General features: G+C 37.9%; 1 protein-coding gene across 8 annotated transcripts in view; it reads left to right on the top strand.

Annotated features, from left to right (window-relative positions):
- The window catches only part of LOC117727236 (DNA (cytosine-5)-methyltransferase 3A-like), a 45,769-nt gene that overhangs the window by 9,882 nt on the left and 22,995 nt on the right, over positions 1-12,892 (top strand). For 3 of the 8 annotated variants that reach the window (XM_034527398.1, XM_034527400.1, XM_034527399.1), the window contains exons 4-6: positions 6,881-7,004; positions 7,359-7,396; positions 7,534-7,650. The exons of 3 other annotated variants lie outside the window; for them this stretch is intronic. In XM_034527398.1, coding sequence (XP_034383289.1) covers positions 6,881-7,004; positions 7,359-7,396; positions 7,534-7,650 — 279 coding nt within the window. Of the gene's footprint in view, positions 1-3,612; positions 3,725-6,880; positions 7,005-7,358; positions 7,397-7,533; positions 7,651-10,703; positions 10,756-12,892 lie in introns of those variants that run through there. 2 more of the 8 variants (XM_034527406.1, XM_034527407.1) reach the window with 2 other exon arrangements.

Raw genomic sequence — 12,892 nt, 5'->3', positions numbered from 1 at the left:
AATGTGACAGAGCCCTTGCCTCCTCACAACATCTTTCTTTGGTTGCTTTTCTGCTGCTTTTCTGTGTAACATTGACACTTTTATTTACTTTTGACCAGCATTGAGTGTTTGATAGGATTTAACACACAATACATTCTGTATCTCAACATGTAATGCCAGCTTCATTTCTCATCATTTTGTCTGGCTCCATCCTCCAACTATTACCACTTTGCTTATAGCTGAGGTTAAAAAAAGTAAGATTTATTCAAACTAAACCTCGTAAATTCTTTGAGTTATAATAACATTATTCTTGCCAAAATAATGGCTAGATAGAACAGCATTAAAAATAAGTCAGACAGGACCACAAGTTTCAGCAGTCAGACAATCAGACAGGATCAGAGTCTGTTCGTCAAATTAATATGGAAGAGACAACAAAGGTTGCCAGAGATTAAACCTTAAACATTCATGCAAAGAAACGACAAAAAGGGGCATGTTGGAAAAAAAGATTGCTTATGTAGTTGTTCAATATTTTGATTGATCACTGCTCCTTTATCTTTTTAAATGACAGAGTATAAAAACTAGAGTGTCTGTCATGGGCAGAAGGTGAAAGTCAGACCTGCACAGGGACTCTTGTTGGATTTCTCTACATGGCAAATATGCATGTTTATGAGCAAATGTTGAAAGTTGCGAACTGAATACTGTTACTTTTGAACAAGGTGAACGTTTTAACAGACTTCATTGTGTGTTAACTTGACTTCTGGGGGATTGAGCTGGCAACTTTCCAATCACCTTTAATCTAGCAGTTATGATCTGTGAGTAAACTGAATGATTACTGTAATGACACCAAACACAATATTTCTTCATTCTCAAAAACTTCAGGTCTTTGGCAGCTCCTCTCCTTCATATTTTCTCTCTCCATTCATCCTCTTATTGCTCACCTGTGTGTGTGTGTGTGTGTGTGTGTGTGTGTCTTAGTGCTGACTGAACTCTGTGGTCAAATCATCAAGTCAATATAGCTGATCAAACTACACCAGTCAGAGAGGAATACGTGTGTGTGTGTGTGTGTGTGTGTGTGTGTGTGTGTGTGTGTGTGTGTGTGTGTGTGTGTGTGTGTGTGTGCAGGAGAGCAGGTCTGATCATGCTTTGATGTCTGAGCTTTGACAAGAGAGGCAAGAAAGTAGTATTATTCATTGTAGTAGTATTGGTGCTAGTGATAATTGTATTAATATAATACTGGTTGTGATAGCATAATAGTAGAAGTAGTAGTACCAGTCATAGTGGTTATATACATGTAGTAACAATAGCAGTAGTTGTATAATAGTAGTGGTATTGGTACTATGAGCAGCAGTAGTAGGACTTCAATAGTAGCACTAGTATTAATAGAAGTATAATAGTAGTAGTAGTTTTTAATGTCTTTGCAGTTGTGATAGTGTAATTGTACTAGTAGTAGTAGTAGACGTTTTAGTCATAGTAGCAGCAATGATAGTCATGCAATCGTAGTAGTAATTGAAGTAGTTGTTCAAGTAGTAGTAGCAGCAGTTGTAGTCATAGTAGTGTTGATCGTAACACAATATTGGTTTGAATAGAATTACAGTAGTAGTATTAGTAGAAGTATTGCTACTAGAATAAGTAGGACTATCGTAATATTAGTAAAACCTGTTGGCTGCCGCCTTGACCTGCACTCTGAAGCTCAGATAGTCGGAGGAGCAGCGTTTCCTCCGGCCAGGAGCAGAGATTCACTGCGCTTTAACATTTATAGAATGGCAGTATTATTACCACTAGTAGTTGGGGAACAGACAGGAGCCTCCTCACCATTAACACACACACACACACACACACACACACACACACACACACACACACACACACACACACACACACACACACACACACACACACACAGTGTACCCAAAATAGAGCCAATGTGTGGAGCTCAGGGTGGAGCTGTCGGTGACAGTAACTATAGAGAGTGGGAGCCTCACTTTCTCTGCTTCACTCTCTTGTTCAGCTCTCACACAAGTAATCACACACTCTCACACAGATACATTTACACATATACTTGCCTGTACGCACGTTACTACAGTAATGGTGATACTTTAATGGTTAAGTGGATAAGCTTCAGGGTCCATAACTATTTTAAGCTTCCATCACTGTTCCTCTCACGCTCTTTGCTTCTTATTTATTTCTGGCAGCTCTTTCTTTTTTTTAAGTTAGATGTCAGTCTTTCTTCTTTTCTTTCTAACCTTGTTTCTCTCTATTTTCTTGCCACCAGAACTATGTGTGGTGCAGCTGGTGGTTTTTGTGTGTTGTGCTTGAATTACAGTAGGACTAAAGAGATATATTTTGGTAACTTTCCCACCATTTATGTAGCCTAATGCTTCTACATGAAAATCTCCTCACCACAGTTAGTTATGATGTCAACTGATATAAATAATAACTTTGTATGCACTCTAATAACTAGATTTTATCCAGAGTATAATTACTGGAACTGTCATGTGAAACCTAAGATCTTAGGCCTGACTTAATAACCAGGGCTTTTGAATTGATCTTGGCATTTATGCAGCTCAGTGTGGTTTCTTTGGTGTTTTCTGTTTTCCACCCAAACCTCAATAGTCACGAGAAATGCTAGAAATCGTTTTTGCAGCGGAGCAAATGGTGTCGTGACTAGTGCCTGTCACATAAAAATAAACTGTCTTGGGTCTAAAATGTGTTTTATTTGACAACTAATGCTGCAAGTAACCAAGCCTGTGTTGAGAGTGTAATAACCAGCTTAAATGTCCTTTACTATGTTACAAACCAAACAGATTATATTTTCTAACAGATCACTTAAACTCAGGTTGTTGAGGAAGTTGGATTACATAAGAATGTAAAAACTTTATATAAATCATTGCCGTTATCCAGGTTTTCAAAGTAATGTAACAGATACATATCTAAAAGTAGTTAGATAAGATTTGATCTTCTGCATTTTTAAGAGTTTCTAGCCTTTTCCCCTTCATAAGCTGGCTTTTCAAAATTGAGTGTCTGATTGTGTCTGAAGAGAAAACAATCTTCGCATTTTTATTTCCAGATCATAATTAAACATGGAATAAGTGCTTTAATTTAAGGCAGCTGCGCTCAAAAGCATCTGACAATGCTGTTTTTAAGAGATGTTTGTTGTCTGTAAAAGTTGACAAATTAAAGGGTTCGAGATCATTTCCAATAATGTAAGTAAGACATGTTCTTTTTTATTGTCATGTATTTAATATATATCCTAATGGAGATTCAGTCATCAATTTTAAATTAGTGTACCCAGTGTTTAAAAAAAGTTGTCTTGTGTTTTCTTCTTGCTATTGTTTTGTTGTTCACACTGTGAGATATCACAGAAACAAGGAAAACATTAATAATAACGGTTAGTTGCAGCCTTAACAGAAACACCTGTTAATAAAACACACACTGCAGCCTCCAAAATGACCATACATTTGAATCAACACTTTACAACACTCTGAACCGTTTAAAAACAACACTGAACATGATTTTGTTACAGGACTGTTGCAGTAGACAACCTTATGTTTAGCTAAGTGTACTTGATGAACCGGCAACTGAGAGTAGCTAAGTGCTTACGCTCTGTACCACTTCCCTTTTTTACTCTTTGGAGGTAATCATACTTCTGTAGACTAAGCAAGGAAATGGGAAAAATAATCATTAGAGATAGCAATCTTGAGGCAAATGCTTTATGAACTTGTTTGTGATTTTCCACCACTGTTAGGTAAGGTTTCTGGCTTCATCTTTATTTTCTTTAGAATAAATAATTATATTAATAGCTAGCTTGAAACCTCAGTTAATCTAGCAACTAGTGATAGCTACGTCTGCCAACATGGCCATATCAGCTATCCCGAGGAATAACAAGTGTTAGCTAGCAAAACTGAAACAAACACAGAACATATCATTAAAATAGATGTAGTATAATTTAGTATGTAGAAGTATTGAGCTTTAAGATATAGCGTGTGATGGAATATGTTGCAGAAGTTAATGTTACTATTTAGTTAGAGGCTGCTGTGTTTTTGTCTGACAAGTAGGACAAGGTTCAAACTGAGAGTTTAACACATGTCCAAAACTGAATGTTCCCGAGATTCACGGAAGCTGTGATGTGAACTAATAATAACAACTGATGTAAAAATGCATGTGTTACTTCAATCTGTCAAATTAGAAACAGCTACAAAACATGTTGGCCTTTTATGCATGTATATGCTGTATTAGTGGGACTGCTTATTTTTATTATTATTTTACTATTGTTTTATTGTTTGCTACATCCTGTTCCCTCCTTAGCCTCCCCTTGGGTATCACCACAGTTTCATCCAACCCTAAAAACTGCACTTGGTTGGATTGCTTAGAGTCAGTAGAAATGAGTACTTTCCACACTGTCTGTCATTCAAGATGGAGGTTAGATAGTAAGCAAAGAGGAAGTGAGGAAGGAGATGTGAAAGGAGGTAAATGATAACATAAACCACCAGTGTACATGCAGGAGATACTGTCTGTGGTTGTGTGTGAGTCTAGCTCTCTATACAACAACTGCCAAATGTAGTCCATGCCTGGAAATGTATTTAACAGTTTGCTGTGTCTAAATCTTTTAAGGTAAATTATCTCAATACAACTTAGAAGCTGCATTAAGCAATACCTTAAATAGTCACACTGAATGAAACGAAATGACTCGCCGTAGTGTGAATCTACACTGTAGTCTGCAGCCGCATCCAGGTCATAGTTTTGGTTCACCAAATGAAACCCAACCAATGCACATGCTCTCGTAAAGGGAAGTGTACAACTGGCTCACACTGGTGTACATTTTCTGTTTGGCGCAAAATGACGGAGAGGCCAAGTGGCTGAAGAAACGTTGAACATATAGACATCCAGATATTTTTCTCAGGAGCTGAATTGAATTTACATTCGACATGTGGCCAAAAAGATGACTGCAAGTCCAGATTCCTCTGTTTCTGCTGAATGTGTAAGTAGTCAGTTGTTTGCTTAAAAGTTAGCCGTAGGAGCTGATGTAGTGTCAAAATAATTTAGCCTCCTTCTGTAATGGTAAAATATTGCTTAATGCAGCTTTAACTTCGGGGCTAAAACAATAAATGTTAAGGTCATGCATTCACATCAAAGACACTGGTAGTGGTGCGCTCTTTTTAGTTTAATGTTAAAGAAACGTTCATCTTAATTCATGCCATTATTTTTGATTGTTTTATTTGTACAGTTTAAAGATTTGTGTGAGCTAATTTATTGCGGCGTTAAGGTGTCCCAAATGTATTTTGGTTTTTTTTCAAACCTGCCGGTTGAATTTTATGTAGTTTTACGTTGATTTCAACATAATTTAGTTAACTGCTTTGATTTATTTATTTTGAAAGTGTATTTTATGTTTCCTGCAGTTTATTGAGATTTTATGGATGAAATGCGATAAACAGAAATATCTTTTTTGTAATCTTTCCAGTCAAGTCACTTCACTTCTGTTTCTCAATGTTTGTCCCAACTTCAAATGTTGCTTTTCACACATGCAATAATCTCTGCTATTCATTTGAACGCATATACATTTGTACATAGTTAAAACATATGCTTGATGATAGTTGATAAAGACTTAGTCATAATCTTGTTTTTATCTACAGCACAATATGTTTAAAGCATTGTGGGCTGCCAGCTCTGTAATACTGTAAAGTGCATTGCTGTTAGTTAAAAACACCAACATGTAATTGAGAGCTGAAAGGCTGTACTGCCATCCATATGCAGACTGGAGAAGTTAAAAACACAGCTGCCTTATAGAGCGAGCACCTGCATTAACGCTCAGAACTGGGTGGAGGCAGTGGCAAATAAATGGCCTTTTAAATGCACAAAGCTATTTACAATTATTTTTGGGCACGCAAGCATTAAGGCAAAAATAAACACGAAAAGGTGTCTTGGTGTGATGTTTTGGGCACTAAAATCAAAATCAAAACCTTGTTCCGGTTTAAGATAAACTTTAAAAAGTGGGTGATGGTGCAGTTAAGTTTGGCCCAAGGCCCTTTTAGTCCCTGTTTGAGTTCTCTGCCTTTTAACAGCCCTTCTCACCGGCTCATTACAGCCTCTGTGGGCTTGTTAGCACTAGCTAGCGTTAGCGCAGCCTTTGAGCTTGACATTCACCCCAGCTTTCCACTTTCTAACTACCCATCTATAAAATGTGTTGGCCTGTCAGCCACACACACATTAAGATCCTGCTGGCCTTTCAGAGCTGACACTTGATCAGAGTTTAGCATCATTAATGCTGGTAAGCTAATGGATAAACCATTGAATTAGAGACGGGAGTATACACAGGGGATTGTTTGAGTGGATAATTAAATAAACCGTGTACTGTCATCTCAAGTGTCAACATAATACTTCTGTTTGAAATGTATAACATTTTAAAACCATACAAGAATTGTTGATTTTCTGAAGTTAGTTCGTTAAATATTATTTGACATTATATGTAATTTTAACGTCATTTAGCACACATGGTTTGTGTGCTCATTAATCATTAGCATGGTTAACAACATCAATAGCACTCCCCATCTCATCTAATTAGTGTGCGTTTGTGTGTGTGTTAATGGGAGCTGGGGGGTGTGCTTATTATACTGATCCAACGCAGACACTCTGCTGGACGTACCTGCTCTGCATTGTACTAACAAGGGCAGACTAATAGGTATGTGCTTGTATTGCAGTAGCTCTTTGATTGTGTGTGTATGCAAGAGTTTTATATGTGTGCGTGTGTGTGTGTGTGTATAAGGCCTATACTTGTGTGTGTGTGTGTGTGTGTGTGTGTGTGTGTGTGTGTATGGTTATTATGTCTGCGGAGTCCTTTGATGAGTCCAGACCAGGGCCAGCAGCAATTTTCTCAGACCTAGACTGTGCTCCGTCTGTTTCCCAGGAGATGGCGACCTCTGACCCCTGTGTAAACGCCCCCCCGACCCCGCCTGAGGAGCCGGAGCCCTCCCTCTCTCCTCGCAAGAAGCGTGGGCGTCGGAAACTAGAGCAAACCGAGAAGAATAAGGGTATAGATTTAATACAAAGTCATATAATTCTTAATATAATATGACTTTGCTCATTTATTCAGTGATTAAAATGTCTAATTGTAATCTACAGAAGCCTTTGGATTCCACAACAGCTAGTTTACTGACATTTTAGATGCTTTAAGGATTTTTTAAATGTTCTGAAGAGGACTTGATGTCAGTTTACCTTAAATTGTAATAGTCAAATAACGTTCAGATTGCAGCGTTTGAGGGCATTTCGACTTTAAATTTGGATGCCGGAGCAAAGTGAAGAAAACCATGACTTTACCTCCTCGTTAAACCTCTTGTTAAATCTGTACAAATGGACCATTTCCTGTAACTTTTCTTCTCCTGCAGACGAGCCAGACGACAGCAACTGTGACTCCCCCGGAGAGGTGAGAAAAGCAGTTGCCATCCTACTTCTGATGTGTTTTTTTTTACATCCAAAAATGAAGAACAACCATCTCATAGTACAAGCAGATTAATGTGAAAGTATATAACACGTTTCTTTTCTGTGTGTATGTATGAGCAGGGTGAGACTGGCAGGCTGCGGAGGAGGCCAGTCCCCAGAGTGACTTTCCAGGCCGGAGATCCATACCACATCAGCAAGAGACAGAGAGAAGAATGGCTCAGCCGCTGGAAGATGGAGGTGGGAGAGAAACAGGTCTCAGTCTGTGTAGCTACAATAAGATGGAGGCTTTTATTTTTCTTTGGAGGCCAATCAGAATAAGACGTCTCAAGTTAACACAGCGACCAGATTAAACTGGCCGTAAACACTCCTAATGGCGTTTGTTTTTTAATGTATTTTGAATTGGATCTTTAGATTGGGGCTTTGTATTGTTAAGCAACCAAAATAAAGTAGAAGCTGTTTTTGTTTTTTTTTGCTCTGTACTACTGAGTAGTCAAGTTACGGTCAAATCAACAACCTTCACAACAGAAGCACACTGTGCTTAGTGTTGGGCAATACAGCACAAACATCTTGTCATGATTAGCAGTTGAATTTAATTGTATTAGGGAACTCGATATATGCTGTTTTATTTATTTATTTTTGTTAAATGTTCATTTTAAGCAAATAAAATCAGCAGTCATAATGATTAACTACTGAAGGTTATTTGCATAGTTCAGTTGACTACGCTCACATGACATCACGGCAACATATCTCCACTGCACACATTCAATCATGGCTTTGTTATGTTCACTCGTCTGCTGCATGCCGGCTGCCACACCGCTCACTTTAAAATGATGCTGTCATTTGCTGCCACCGCTGCTGCTGTTCATGGAGCATTTCAAAAGCTCCACCTCCACCCCAGCATCCACCTGTAGGCTCTGAGTTTACATTGGGGGTTAAGTTAGCGCCGTCACTATCTGCAGGTCTTGAAACATGTTAGAAAGCATTGAAATCAGTTTTCTGAAAAGAATAAAAGTCTTTCTCTCGTCTGCCAAATCGAGTTAGTTATGAAATGTTTTTGTATCAGATTGCCGCCTATCTGGAGACGTTAAACACCAATAAACTAAAAGTGCCATCATTTCGGCGCTGGATTTTGCACGCAAGAGGCTGTTCAGTTCTTTTTGGTGGAGTTTCAGTCAGCACCATCAGAAGTGAAGCAAACATAGTCACTACTGTTAGCTACTTAGCTATGAAGCTCATCAACTCATAATTAGGCAAGTGTCAGTTCTAGCTAGACGTAAATTCATCTTTTTTAATTGGTTAATCCATGCATCAATTTTATACCGTTTATTTGGGTCCAGGTCGATTTTGTTTTCATTAAATCTTTAGGAATTACTGTGATAAACTGCTGGTATAAGTATACATACTTCTTGGACATATTCTCCCTACTGGTTTTTCCATCATATTTTGAAACGGGTATTAATTGATATTCTATTTAGCCGTAAACTCTTAAATTCAACTCGGTAAATCCTGCAGACACGATGTCTGTCACAGCCCTAATTTACTGAAGACATGTTGACAAGTCCCAGCAGGAACAGATCAAATCAACGATGGTCCTGGTGCATGCTGGTTCATTGTCACACTGGTCTGTCTTATTGGAATAGATCGGACAAATCGATGATGTTATGAGGCTGCCGATATATTTGTTGGAACACATCTTCAGCATATGGAATTATTATTAATTATCAGACATCTGAATATATATTTCGTCAACCTTGTTATCATCTTTGATTTAACTGCACGTTCTGGTTGACATTTTGTGTCAACCTAAAGGGAGTGCGCTTTCATACAGACAAACAACTGGCTGGTGATAGATTGTGTTTGTGAAATAGTGCTTTGCCTTTCGGTGGCTGTAATGCACCATTTGTCTTTTATTAAATAATTTGACATTGGTTGATTTTGAAGTGCATTTCCCTTGAGTGCATCAGTGGTACATTTCAGCACTTTATCATTGCTATAAAACAGTGGTTTCCAAACCTTTTTTTATCCCCCACAGTCCTGTCAGAAGTACCAGTGAGGTCATGTATATATATATATATATATATATATATATATATATATATATATATATATATATATATAATAATAATAATAAACTGAAATTATTATTATTATATTATTATACTATGTTTTACAGCAGGAACCTTGTAACACCTACTTTACACGACATGCTCAGCACCAGACAACAGACAGTAGCAAAGTTAGTGAATAACCTGTGAACATAGTGGAGCATTTAGCAGCTAAAGAGCCAGATATGTTCCTCAATAGTTGGTGGAGACCAAAAACAGAGCTAAAAGAGATTAAATATTCAATAACATTTATCAGGTGACCAGAAACACAACTCCAAATGAATAACAATGTTCCACCATGTGTGCTGGATGTGTTAATGAGCAACCTATTGACATGTACATCATTGCTACTTAAAAGGTAATAATATGTCAGTGCTGTGTTTACAGCTTGCAAATATAATCAGTTATTATGAGTGAATATACTATTCTGTTATTTGTAGCCCGGGTTACGCAGCAGAGCAGACACCTAGCACCCCCCTTACGTCCTTGTGCTCACTAGTTACTAGGTATTAGATGACGCACACACACCCACACACACTTCTTACTGCCACTTTTATGTTTAAAAGCCAGGACTGCTCACTCGGCTTGCAGATGTGCTCCCTTTATCAGTTTTGACGGATTTTGCACCTAAACTAGCTCCCGTATGTCGTATCCTGTCATCTAATATAAACTTGACGTTGTAAGACATCAACGTACAAAATAATCAGTGGGTATTATTGCACATATGACAGAAATACCAAAGAAAATACCAAATTATTAATTTTGTTGAATTGTTTTTTAATAGTTTATGTAGAATAAGCATATAAAAAAAACGGAGAAAAAAACCATGACGGAGATTGTTTGCCGTACTAGGGAATATATAGCAAATGGCACTGTATGAATGTGCGCCCCTGAGATGGAGTGTGTGTGTGTGTAAATGTTTGTAGATGCAAGAAAGTGTTTGCATAAGGAGACGGTGAAAGGGAGAGACAGAGAGTGACAGAGACAGGATGTGTGTGGTCATTCAGGTTGTTTGACAGACGTGTTGGCTGAAACACAGGGATGTAGGAGTGTGTGAAGTAAAGTAAGAGTGTGTGAGAGGAAGAGAAAAGGCTGAAAGACCAACTGAGCATGTGCAACTGCAGTTTCCTCTTTTTTTTGTTTCAATTTGCTCTGTTTCAGTCTTTTTGATGGACACAACCATTATTAGCAAAAGCAACAAAAAAAAGCTGTTTAGTTTTGATCAAGACTATATTTAGTAAGTATACATTTAATCTTTGACGTGCCTTCAACAACAGTTCTTCGTTAGTTATGAGGCCTTAAATATGAGGGTTTATAAAACACTAATCCTTCAGGCAAGTACAAATTCAAAATAGTTTGTACTTTGTACACAACTTAAAACATCTATAGCATTACAATGCTCCAGACACATTAAGGCCCTGATCAGACAAAGGAGCCGACTTTACCAAAAGTAGTTTGTTAGTGACCGTGACTCGAACGGAAAACAGCAGAAGGCAAATTAGTGCTGGACAAGTTGTTTTCATTCATTTAAACTGTTCTATAAACTATTAGATAAACATACTGTTCATGGTTTGTGTTACATTGTTACAACCTTTGCACTCATTCGGTGGTTGCTTAGCAACAATACAAACTACACGAAATGGCGCCTCCTGTCTGAACAGGCCGTAATGCAGCACTGATACTATTCCAGAAGCATCCTGTATACGATTAAAACGATGACAGCGACAATGTTACTGCACATCTTTTACTTTTGCTGCTTAGGTAAACTTGGCTGAGAACACTTACTTTGGTTCTTTTACTGAAGTACAGTTCAATGCAAGATTTTCACAGTGTGGTATTAGTACTTTTTCTCAAGGAGTGGATCTAAATATTGTTTACACCACATAAAGAGAGAAAGAGAGAGAGAGCGCATGTGTGACTTCCTGTCGACACTATTTTCCTTTCTTCTCACATACTATATTCTCAAGATGTATGTTTTGCATGAGGAGTCACAAGATACATCTGAGGGGTCGTGAGATGAGTAATTGGGAAGGGAAGAGAAGTTCTGCTTAACACTTTTGAACTAATTTTCTTTGTGAAATATTGGATCATTTAACCTCTTTGGGCCTCAAACAATATTTAAAATGAAATCATCTCAGACGTTTAGAGGGTGTTCAACCTTTAGTAGAACTAACAACAACTAGACACCTTTTTTTAACCAAAAAGAGTGTGAACCATTGGTTAAATCTTTAATAAAGCATTATTAATAAGTGTATCTTTTCATTCATGTGATCAGAAACCTATTTCATTATTTAACTGAGAAAAAACAAATGAGAGCAGGCAAGAAAATGAAGGCAGGAGTGAAGATAGACAGAAACCAGACAAGAGACTTAACTGAGGTGTAAAGCCAGGAAAGAGACAGATATTGACAAAGTGAGGGAGTGAAAGTAGAGGAAGAAAAACTGAGAGAAAGTCTGTGCACATGTGCGTGTGTGTTGGACTGAAGGAGAGAACAAGTTGAAATCAGTGACGAAGACAGAGGTTAACCAGCTCCAGGTGTGTGTGTGTGTGTGTGTGTGCGTGTGTGCGTGTGTGTGTGCGTGTGTGCGTGCGTGTGTTTGCTCTGTGTAAATTGAATTGCAGCCAGCTGTTAACACCCCCGTCAACATCCCATCCCACTGCCTGTCATCTAACTGTCTGAAGACACCTCGTACACTCTGAAAAGCCTTTTCCAATTTTGGGATGAAAAAAAAATCTGCCATCTTTTTACTTGTGTCTAAAGTTACAGCAAAGAAAATAAACAGTAAGCACTGAGGCTATAGTGTACTGTGTATATTAAAGAGTGGGGTCTTTTTCTTCTCCCTCTAGGAAAAACATTGCCGTAACCTCATTTTCAGCTGATTAAATTTGGCGCTGTCACGCACAGCGCACGCTCTCAGCTGTGACCTTGTTTTCACCTCTAACCACTCGGTATGATGTGCGACACATAATCTCTGAAACTTTCTGCATTAAGATCTGATCAATGATGAACAAATATATTACAAACTAGCAGATTAAAGGGACCCCTACTTTTATAACATAAACGCTTACATTCATTATATTTACATGTATTTAGCCTTGTTTACATCAGCTATTGAGTGTATGGCTGCAACAAACATTTTCCCTTCTGATGTGCTGATTGATTAATCACTTTTTTTTAATCCATAACATATCATAAAACAAAGAGAAATATGTATTATTTCCCCGAGCTTAGGTGACACCATCAGATCGCTTGTTTTATCAGACAAACAGAACAAAACTACAGAAATATGTTATAAATGGTCAAATACAACAAAGCAAAAGGACAAATTCTCCCAATTGAGAATCTAAAACCAGCAAATGTTTGATATCTTTGC

The sequence above is a fragment of the Cyclopterus lumpus genome, chromosome 24, assembly GCF_009769545.1.
Source record: "Cyclopterus lumpus isolate fCycLum1 chromosome 24, fCycLum1.pri, whole genome shotgun sequence".
NCBI classification, from domain to species: domain Eukaryota; kingdom Metazoa; phylum Chordata; class Actinopteri; order Perciformes; family Cyclopteridae; genus Cyclopterus; species Cyclopterus lumpus.
This window is presented reverse-complemented; position numbering and strand designations above follow the sequence as displayed.